Source organism: Carlito syrichta, unplaced genomic scaffold (assembly GCF_000164805.1).
Source record: "Carlito syrichta isolate Samal-C Ts95f unplaced genomic scaffold, Tarsius_syrichta-2.0.1 Scaffold287494, whole genome shotgun sequence".
Classification (NCBI taxonomy): Eukaryota; Metazoa; Chordata; class Mammalia; order Primates; family Tarsiidae; genus Carlito; species Carlito syrichta.
In genome coordinates, this window is record NW_007231590.1 from 20,690 (window position 1) to 31,496 (window position 10,807).

The 10,807-nt window shown below is 59.5% G+C and overlaps 1 protein-coding gene across 1 annotated transcript in view; it reads left to right on the top strand.

The window, feature by feature from the left end:
- Nucleotides 1-10,807, top strand: part of PFKP (phosphofructokinase, platelet) — a 36,467-nt gene that overhangs the window by 10,560 nt on the left and 15,100 nt on the right. Inside the window, exons 8-14 of the mRNA XM_008052761.1 lie at nt 77-202; nt 1,985-2,049; nt 2,531-2,600; nt 2,782-2,928; nt 4,632-4,702; nt 6,849-6,936; nt 7,893-8,045. Coding sequence (XP_008050952.1) covers nt 77-202; nt 1,985-2,049; nt 2,531-2,600; nt 2,782-2,928; nt 4,632-4,702; nt 6,849-6,936; nt 7,893-8,045 — 720 coding nt within the window. The remainder of the gene's footprint in view (nt 1-76; nt 203-1,984; nt 2,050-2,530; nt 2,601-2,781; nt 2,929-4,631; nt 4,703-6,848; nt 6,937-7,892; nt 8,046-10,807) is intronic.

Below are 10,807 nucleotides of genomic sequence, written 5' to 3' on the forward strand. Positions count from 1 at the left end.
GCGGGGGGGGGGGGGGGGGGGGGGGGGGGGGGCGGGGGGGGGGGGGGCTGCCCTGAAGAGTGGCCGCCGTTCCCAGGCCAGCCGCATGGGCGTGGAGGCCGTCATCGCTCTGATGGAGGCCACCCCCGAGACCCCGGCGTGCGTCGTGTCGCTGAGCGGGAACCACGCGGTGCGCCTGCCTCTGGTGGAGTGCGTGCAGATGGTGAGCGCGGGCCCTGGGCTGGTGGCCTGGGCTGGAACCCAGCAGGTTCAGGGCCTGCTGGGGATTCCAGGGGAGGGAGCTGGGGCCTGGGGCCGGGTGGCCCTTCTCCCCACACCGGAGAGCTCTGTGGCGTCTCCTCCCTCCCAACCCCACGCCCCTGCCCGGCCCCATGGGGCCATCGGAGGCGCCTCCCATCAAGGGTCCAGTCCCGAGGAACGAGCACGGAGGGTGGCTGGGCGTCTCCGTCAGTGCCAGAGGGGATCGGGCAGCCCCGGGCACCCCGCGCCCGGAGAAGCCTGGGCGGTTCCACGGGAGATAGTGTGACAGCCATGCTACCCCATGTCAGCCACCTCAGCCTATCCCCAAGGACCCTGTGGTCCCTGACGTGTCTGGTCACTCTCTGAGACGTGCCGCCCCGGCAGCCCTGCGGGCGGACCTGGGAAGTCGGAGCCGTGAGGGTCCAAGCTGTGGGTCGGCGGCCGTGGGCAGAGCCCCGGGTGGCGTCAGACACTGTTGTGGTCTCCTCTTTCAAAGTTTCCTCGGGACTCCTCACGGGGTCTGTCCGCGGCCCCGAGCTTTATGCCTCTGTGACACGTTCCAAGCGGTCAGCACGCAGCTGGGTCTGGGACTCGTGGAAGGGACCCTTGGAGACACGACTCTCAGAAGCCCACGAGCAAATCGTGTGTGTGTTGGTGTGTCGGCGTGTGCATGTGTGTATTTCTATGCATGTGTGTAGGTGTGTCCATGCATGTTTGGGGGTGTGTGTGCCTACATGTGTACTTGTATGTGTATGTCTGTGTGGTGGTGCGTGTCCATGTGTGTTTGTGTGTGGTGTGTCTGTGTGTGTGCATGTGTGTTGGGGTGTGCGCGTGTGTTTGTATCTCAGCATGTGTCTGTGTGTGAGTGTGAGGGATAGCCCTAAAGGGTCAGAGCTGACCTGTGTAGTGTCTACATGTGTCTTTGTATGTCTGTATGTTCTGCATGAGTATTGGCGTGTTTGCATGCATGCGTGTGTTTGTGCATGTGTCCGTGTGTGAGTGTGAGGGGTAGCCCTAAAGGTCAGAGTGCCGGCCTGCATATTGTCTGTTTGGAGCTCGTCTCCGTGCCTCATGTCTGTCCGTCTGGAGACACGTGTGGCAGTTATCATGTGATGTGTTCTTGGACCCATCCCACCATGACCTGACCACTAAGAGCCAAAGCGAGCCTTTTGCTGGGTGCCTGCTGGTCTTGTCAGGCATCTTCCTTAAGGCCTGACATGCTTTTGAAGAGACATGTTTTTGAAGACCGAGACCGCCACGGGAAGTGGGGTGTTCTTACAGATGAGGAAATTGAAGTTCAGGGAGCGAGAACTTGCCCAAGCTCCTGCCGTGACTTGGGGCCGCCCGGGCGTGTCCGTCCCCTGCTCTGTCCTGAGACCGCCGGGCCCCTCCGCCCCCCCACCTGCCATGGCTGATCTCGGGTCCCACAGACCCCAGCAAGGCGGTGTCACGCCGAGCACCAAGCTGGGTGCTTTCTGGAGCTTTGCCTGGGAGTTTCCTTTCCTCTGACTTTGCTCTCAGGGCAAGAGGGTTGCAATGTCACAGCCATCATGGCTGGTGCCATCTCCAGAGCGGGCAGATCTGGGCTCCAGCCCCGCGGCTGGGCGGCAAGGGGCGGCCTCCAGCCCGCCTCGGGACTCGGGGCACATCTGGAGGCGGCCGAGACCCACCACCCTGCATCGCCCGCACCTGTCCTCGGGCATGCCGAGCCCTTACGCATCCTGTCCTCTTTTCGTTCCTGAAGACCCAGGACGTGCAGAAGGCCATGGACGAGAGGAGGTTTAAGGATGCTGTCCGGCTCCGCGGGAGGTGAGGCCCCCAGGGAGCTGTCATGTTGGGCGCCGCCACTGCTCGGGCCTCTGCACGCATGCTCGGATATCATGGTCTTCCTGGCAACACGCAAGTTAAGAGCAGGCCCACGTGCACAGCGCGGGGTTGCAGGCCAAAGGCCAGGGTGACCAGCCAGAGGAAACTCGTGTTTAAGACTTGCTGCTGGTGTCTCTTGGCATGGGGGCCTTGTGTGGGAGCTCCGGGGATCCAGTTCCGAGGGGGCACGTGGCCACGTCTCAGAAAGGAGACCCAAGGCGCCGAGGCGGCCATCTTTCCTTGGCAGTTCTGAGCTGGAAAGGGGCTGCCCAGGGTGGGCCTGTTGGGGCTGGCCACATGTGATCAGATGGCCTCTTTCTTCTGGTCGTCAGCAGGGGAGTTGCCCCCACAGACCCGCCTCTCCCCAAACACCCTCGGCCGCGTCCAGGTCCTCCCCTCACCCGGCAGCATCCTTGTCTTGTAGGAGCTTCGAGGGCAACCTCAAGACCTACAAGCGCCTTGCCATCAAGCTGCCAGACGACCAGATACCCAAGGTAGGCGGCCAGCCTGGCTGACGCAGGCCCACTCGGGTGTCGGCGCCCGGGAGGTGACCCCTGACCTTCCCTCATGGCCTTTGTCCTCATTGGAACGCGGCTGCCTGCTGCCTGGCCTGGCGTGCTGTGGGTGCAGCTCGCGCCCACCGGTGACCCAGTGCCGGGGCCTCCTGTCTTGCAGACCAATTGCAATGTGGCTGTCATCAACGTGGGCGCGCCAGCCGCGGGAATGAATGCGGCCGTGCGCTCGGCCGTGCGCGTGGGCATCGCCGATGGCCACCGGATGCTGGCCATCTACGACGGTTTTGACGGCTTCGCCAAAGGCCAAGTGAGTCGCCAGGAGTCTGTGGGCAGCGTCGTTGTCCACGGCAGGCCACCCCATGCCTTCCCACGCTTTGTCCAGGGCGGTGTACTGTCACAAATGAAGTGGCGGCTTACCTAAGGCACAGATGTCAGCCAGGCGTGGTGGCTCATGCCTTTCAGCTCTGCACTTTGGAAGGCAGAGGTGGGAGGATTGCTTGAGCCCAGGAGTTGGAGACCAGCCTGGACAACTAGTGAGACCCCATCTCTACAAAGTATGAGAGCATTAACTGGGTGTGGGGCTGCTTACCTACAGTCCTGGCTAATTGGAAGGCTGAGACAGGAGGACTTCCTGAGCTCAGGAAGTCGAGGCTGCAGTGGACTACGATCGTGCCACTGCGCCCCACCAGCCTGGGTGACAGAGGGAGATCCTGTAGGCACAGCTGCCTTAGAGTCCTGTCCTCAGGTAGGCTCTTGGCCCTCTGGGGAAGCTCAGGGTGTGCGAAACGTGTTTTCTAGGCTCCTCAGAAGGCTCCAGGGGTGGCTGGGCCTCCGGGGTCCCACATTAGGTGAGAGGCAGGTGGCCCTCCCCTCACGAGGCTGCCGTCCCATTCACGCGGGGCCCTGGTGGAAGCACGTGGCATCTGGTACACACAGGTGCTTGCTGAAACCAAACTGCACGCACCCACCCTGGCACTTGCCCCACGAGATTTGCACGAGTTCTCCCACACACGCCTCCCACGACCTCGAGGCTGTGACCCGCATCTTCCGTACAGGACAGCTCAGGTGTGCAGGGGTGCTAACCTGAGCACGCAGGACTTCAAGCCGGCGGACGGCTGCAGTCCTGGGCTCCTGGCGTGGTCCCTCACTCAGCAGACGTTGCCCTGTCACTTTCCCAGTGAGGAATGACACACGAGCCAAGGGGTGGGCTCCCGACGGGGGCTGGAGGTGCAGGGCTCGGGCCGCTTCCCCCAGGCCTGGGTGCAGACGGAGGCGAGGGAGACCCTGGACCGAGGCCTCGCGCAAGGAGGGGAGGAGACCCTGGCCCTGGAGACCGAGGAGCGGCAGGGGGTGAGGGAGGGGCCTCCTGGCAGCCCTGAGGGCTCCGCTGCCCACGCGGCCCTGCTGTCCTTGGCGGTGGCCGCCCGGGTCTCAGCAGCAGAGGCGGGGTGAGGAGCTGTCGTTCAGCGCAGACCTTGCTTCCGTCCCTGTTCAGCCTCTGAAGATCAGCTGGCCTGAGCTGCTGTTTGTGTCGTTGAGGGACACGCTGCCCACGAGGCCGGTCCACACAGCCGTGTTTCCGCTCCGAGCCCCGAGTTCTTTCTTGTCACCCACTGGGCTTGTCCACCTCCACCTATGACATGGGCTGGCATCCTGGTGTCAGAAGGACTTGCCTGGAGCTCTCACCACAGCGTGGCAGGGGTTCCCCAGTGTGCCCAGAGGGGGGTCACCCTCTTTCTGCATCTCAGCCACCCTCTACGTTTTTAAGCTGTTTTATTTTGTCTTAGAAACCATTTTAACTTGACCTTGCAGCGGCAGGCCTTGTGCCTGGGCGCCACGTGGGGTCCCCCCAGGGAAGGAGGGGTGGGAGGCCTGTGGTGTCTTTGTCCACGGTGAACCACCCCGCGAGACTCCGAAGGCTTTGCAGGAGGCCCGGGCACTGGGCTGTCCTAGCTTTTGGGCTCTCTGTGCCCTCCTGGCTTCAGCTGTCTTTGTTCTGTTTCACATTAGATCAGAGAAATCGGCTGGACAGACGTCGGCGGCTGGACCGGCCAGGGGGGCTCCATCCTCGGGACAAAACGGTAACTTCCGAGACTGGCCTCTCCGACTCGCTCTCGAGGAGGAGGGTCACGCCAGATCCTGGATGAGGTGGCCGGGCGTGGGTGCCGCCTCCTGCAGAGACATTCCTGTGGGAAGAGGCGCCGGCGGTCCCTGGCCTCGCTCCAGAGGACCCGTCGTGACCAGGGGCTGGGGACGCTTTCGAGCCTTGGAGGAGACAGGAGGCAGCGTGCGATGCCCCCTCATAATTCTGGCTGCTACTCGCTGGAGGAGCAAAGCGGTGAGGCTGAGCCTCTCGCTCTGGTCACACAGATGCGCAGTGTCACCAAGCGGGCTGCTGCCCCGTTGACGGGTTGGCACCGAGGGGGACAGCAGAACTGATGGCTCTGCGACCCGAGACCAGGTTCCCACCACTGAGGAGGCGACCCCAGGAGTTCTAGTGTAAAGGTGTCTTGGCCGGACGTGATAGATCACGCCTGTGATCCCAGCACTTTGGGAAGCTGAGGCAGGAGGATTGCCTGAGTCCAGGAGTTTGAAACCAGCCCGGGCAACTGGGCGAGACCCCGTCTCTACAATAAATAAAAAAACCAGCCGGGCTCGGCGGCACGTGCCTGCAGTTCCAGTTACTCGGGAGGCTGAGGTGGAAGGTTCACCTGAGCCTAGGAGGTAGAGGCTGCAGTGGCTGTGAGCCTGCCACTGCACTCCAGCCTGGGGGACAGAGGGAGACTCGGGCTAAAAAAACGAAAAGTAGAGATGTCTCTTCCTGCATTACAGCAAGTGTCCCTGCATAGCTGGGGAAATGTGTCTTTCTGTGTAGATGAAGCTCTTTCATCCTCGGTCAGCTCAGGGCTGTGAGTAGTAACATCTGTCATTACTACAGGTGCCATTTTACGGTGGAGGGCAGCCGGTTTTAGGTCAGTCCGGAAAGTGCCGGATCCCACATTCTGCCGCTCAGGGTCCCAGGCAGGTGTCCCTGTGATTCAGCCTCAAAACCGGGACCCCAGGACAGCCCAGAGGCTGCCAGGACCAGAGTGCAGCGAGCGTTGCTGCGCCACCTGCTGTCTGTTCCCAGGAGCGCTGGCCCTCGGTGCTCCGGGTGGTAGCCGGGTCCACGCGTGGGTGTCCTGGCCATGATGGCGGGGTGAAGGCGTGCTTTGTAAGCCGCCAGGGCGTTGCTCTTGGGGACCCAGAGGGGACTCTTGGGCTGCTTCGGTCCCATTCTGAAGATGCTTAAAAGCTTTATGCTGGGGACCCGGGGACAGTGGCTCACGCCTGTCGTTCTAGCTCTTTGGGAGGCCAAGGAGGGAGGATTGCTTGAGGCCGGGAGTTCAAGACCAGCCTGGACCCCACAGCTGTAGGAAATAAAAATAGCTGGGCATGGCGGCACACATTTGTAGTCCCAGCTGCTCAGGAGGCTGAGGCAGGAGGATCGCTTGAGCCCAGAGGTTGACGGCTGCAGTGAGCTGTGATCGCACCACTGCACTCCAGCCTGGGGTAGAACAAGACCCTGTCTCTCTCTCTTTTCTTTTTGTTTAAGGCTTTTTGTAATGGGCTTGAAGGGCCCTGCAGTGAGACCATCCGCTTGTTTGCTGACTTGCCAAGCCTGAAATCTTTCTGGACTACGTGCCCCCTTTTTTCTCCAATAAGCATCGCAGATTCGGGGTGGGTTTCGGTTGGGATCTTGGGATGGGCATAGCCAAGTCGCCAGCTAGGTGTGGCCCGTGTTACTGTGTCTTTTGCCACGGGCGAGACCAGTGGGCAGGGTTGGTGGGTATGAGCGGATGGAATCTTAAGGGAGGTCAAGTTGGATGGCGTCTGTGTCACTTATCTGGAACCTGGAAGTTCTGTTAGGAAACAGAGGTAGCGACTGCAAGGGACTAGGGCTCCCTTCTTCTAACGAGGCAGGAGGCGCCTCTTAGGCCAGGCCGCTGGCTGCGGTGCTTCTTCTTGTGTTTGGAAAGCGCTGTCTTGCGATGGGACCCAGGGCCCTCCTGGCTGTGAGACCCTTCAGCCGTCTGCACACCGTGACAGTGTGGAGGAAGCAGCAAGCCACAGGCTGTCCCTCGATACCTGGGGGTGGGGCGGCGGGGCTGCCCGGGGTCCCCGGAATGCCGTGTGTCCCGGCCGTGGGGGCGTGGGCGCTGACCTCGCTTGACTTTGCTGTTGCAGCATCCTGCCGGGGAAGTACCTGGAGGAGATAGCAGCCCAGATGCGCGCCCACGGCATCAATGCTCTGCTCATCATTGGCGGGTTCGAGGTACGTGGCCCCACCGACGCCCCGCGCTCTGTAGGAGCGAGTGACAGCCCGGTACTGGCACCACACGGCACGGCGGTCGGCTCCTCTTGGTAATCTGAGGTTCTAGTTCCCAGGCCCAGCTGCCACTGGACACTGGTAAAGCAGCAGAACAAAGGTGGCGAATCGTGGCCTAAGAGTGACCCAACTCCGGTAAAGCAGCTCAGTCAGGAAGTGAAAACTGAATGCAGTTAGTGGGATCACCATTCAGTGGACTCTGAGTTATTTCATGTCTTGGGTGTCATTCTGGCTGGATGTGGTGGCTCACGCCTGTAATCCCAGTGCTTTGGGAGGCCGAGGCAGGAGGATCACTCGAGGCCAAGAGTTTGAGACCTGGGCAACATAGTGTCAACCTATCTCTTAAAAAAAAAAAATTTGCATAGGATGACATGCACCTATAGTCCCCGCTACTTGTGTGGCTGAAGTAAGAGGATTGCCTAGGAGTTGGAAGCTGCAGTGAGCCGTGATCGTGCCACTACACTCCAGCCTGGGGGACAGAGTGAGACCCTGGCTCAAAAGAAAAAAGAACAAAAAAGAAAGGAAAAGGAAAAAATTTAAAAAAGAAAAAGAATTCTGTCTTTTGAATTTGATGTCCACTTGCTCCTTAGGGAGTAAGTGACTTACACTTGTCTGACTGTAGTTTTTAATCTTTTTCTATTCGATAAAGATTAGTCCAGGATAACCTTTCGATTTACTCTGGACTCAGACTCTTGTCAGGAAGAGGCCTAGTCCGGCTCCTCACCACGTCCTCTGTCCTCCTGTGTGAAATCCTGTGCACTCCGCCTGTGGTCTTCACCGATGTGTCGCTCTCCCAGCGGTTCCGTGGCCCCTATGTCCCCCGCGCCCTGTGGTAGAGTGGCCTCCCAGGCCCCCAGGGGCCTCCTCTCCCCGGCCCCACCATGGCACACACTTGTCTGCAGGCCTACCTGGGACTCCTGGAGCTGTCGGCTGCCCGGGAGAGACACGAGGAGTTCTGTGTCCCCATGGTCATGGTGCCCGCCACTGTCTCCAACAATGTGCCCGGCTCCGATTTCAGCATCGGGGCGGACACGGCCCTGAACACGATCACCGACGTAAGTCCGTGTGTGCCCGGCAAGGCAGGCGCCGGCCGACCCTAACCTGGCCTGGTCCTTTTATCTCCCAGTGCTGAGACGACTCCTTCCCGCCACTCACAGCCTCCCCGAGCACCTTCCCTTCCAAAAATGGGAGAGAATGTTCTTTGGGCTCTGGACTTGTTTTCACGGAGCTCCCAAACGTTGACCACCTCTTTCCCTCTGTGGCGCCAGGGCAGACGTGGCCATGACCGTCTGCAGCCGAGGAGTGTCTTGGAGCACAGTGTTCTGTGATTTGGCTCACCATGAATGTTTTGGTTCTATTTTTTGTGGACCTGGAACTCTTGGGCTCAAGCAATCCTCCTGTCTCAGCCTCCCAAGGTGCTGGGACTACAGGCATGCGCTACTGTGCTTGGCTAGGATAAAAACTATATTAGCTTTTGTTTGTTTTCTTTTCCTTTTCTTCAGTGCTGAGCTGAATTTCCTTATTGTGATTACCCCCCTGCCTTGAAGTTTAAGGGCAGAAATTGAACTAAGTATTTTATAACCGTATTTGTTGACCTGAATCCATCATTAGCATTTTGTATATCTTTGGTCTTGGCTGTCAACAGCATTTTCTTTTTTGTAAAGAAGAGATGTCCAGTGACAGCTAAAACAACAAGGATGCTAACTTTTTTTTGACCAAGAGTCAGTGAAAAAAGGAAATATGTCCTTATTATCATGTGCATACATCACCCTTGATAATTCACGGGGGAGTCTGAAGACCAAGACCCAACACAGAAGCCATTTCTTTCTTTTTTTTTTTTTAAATAATTCTGTGTCTAAAATATTTCAGCAATTCTCAAGTTTTCATTTTCCTGTGTTCTCATGATGTTTTTCTAAGATTTTTTTGTTCCCTTAAACCCTTGGCATGCGACCTATTTCTAGCACTGGTAGATAAAACACCAAACGCTCTTAAAACGCAGCTCATGTGGTAAGTAGCGCTTGGCACTTGGCTCTCGCTTTTCTGAACGTCTTAAACTTTCTTCGCTTTTTTTTCCTGAATAAACCTGCCCTGCGTTTCCTGTGTGCTGCTTTGGAGGCGACTTTTGTATACCTGTTTGCCGTCACTGACCTCTGGTTGAGATGCTGCTCGTGCCTTTGCGGGGTTCAGGTGCCTCACACCGGGGGGGCTCCGGGTGATGATCTGGTCATGAACATCGAGGGCACCTTCTCGGGATGGATCCCGTCTTTGTTCTAACCGCTCTTTCACCTGCCTGGGTCGAGCTGAACCTCTGTCTGTCGAGCTTGCAGTAGCAGGATGGGGCACTGCTGTGGCCCAGCGTCCCCTGGTCAGAGCCCTCCCCGGGGAGGGTGGGATTTGAACGCAGTTGCTCGTAGGTGGCCGGAGCTTCCCACGACGCTGGCCGGGATGGGTGCTTGTGTCCCTGCGGTGTTTATCTTTCAAGATTCCGTGCAGAGCACCGGCCCTGGTGACAGTTGACGTGTGTTTTCAGGCACGAAGAGAAGGCCCTCCCATTTTGCGATTTCTTGGTTCTCTGCCAGAAAGACCTTTTTTCAGATCCTAGGCATATAGTAACTGTGTAGTGTGGAAAACTTGAAGACCAAAATACGTAGGAAAAGACCCCAAATTGTCATTCCTGCCCCCACCTTCCCTTAGGGGATGTCGTGATCTGTCGGTGTGATCTGTAGATTCACTTGTTGTCCTCTGGGCTTCTCAGTGCGAGGCTGACCAGCTACAACGCCTGGGAGAGGGCAGATGGGCAGGAGGCTGCCCATCTGCTGGCTGGACGCGGTGTCCTTGGGGAGTGGACGGGGCATCCCGGTGCCCGCTCTGTTTCCGAGCTCCAAGGAGCTGGGCGGTCCTGGGTTGCCGTGGGTGTCTCGCGGTGGGCGGCTGACGCCAGCTGGGATGACCTCGCGAGCGCTGGGACCCCCAGGAGCCAGGTGGACCGGAGCGTGGACCTGGCACTGTTCCTTCTGGGGTTCTGCTCATGGAAGCCAAGTGCAGTTGAACCCTTCAGAGCGGGTCTGGATTCGGGCCTGAAACGGGCACTGCCGGACGTCAGCAGGAAGGCGGCTGGTGGCCTCCTCAGGAGGGTGTGAGGCGCTTGGACGTGTGGCACTGGGTCCCCCGGGCTGTGGTCCTGTGGACGGAGGCAGCCCCGGGTGGGCGACGCGCAGCGTAGCACAGGCAGCCAGGGGCGCTCTCAGCCAGTCACGCCGTCGATGGCGGTCCCCAGCAGGGCCCTGCCCAGCGCTTAGGTGTGTGCCTGTGGGGTCCTCGGTTCCACCCGGCTCGGCGGGTCTCAGCCGGAGGTGGCTTTGCCCCCAGAAGACACATCAAAGTCCTGGGATGCTTTTGGTGGCTGGGACCTGGGTGGAGGTTGGGGGCGCTGCCGAACTCCCCACCACGCCCAGGCAGCCCTCAGCCGGCGTGGTGGGCTCAGGACGTCAGCGGCGCCGACCTCGGGGAGCCCTGCCTCGCGCCCCCTGGCCAGGCTGGGTCTCACATCTCCTTTTCGTCCTCAGAATCCCTTGCAAAGTGCCCATGCCAGGCCGAGAGGGGTGTCCCTCGACATTATCTCGACCGGTGTGGGCTAAGGTTAAACACATGAACAAGGCGGGTATTTATGAGAGAGTTCTCACAGCTGCAGGGCTGTTCAGTGGGCCACCGGCCTGTGGCCTTGCCTCGGTCAAAACAACCAGTGCTGGGGAGGCCAGTGCTGCCCGTGGGTGCCATGGAAACTATGGGGACCGGGCACCCTGCCGATAGCCCAGAG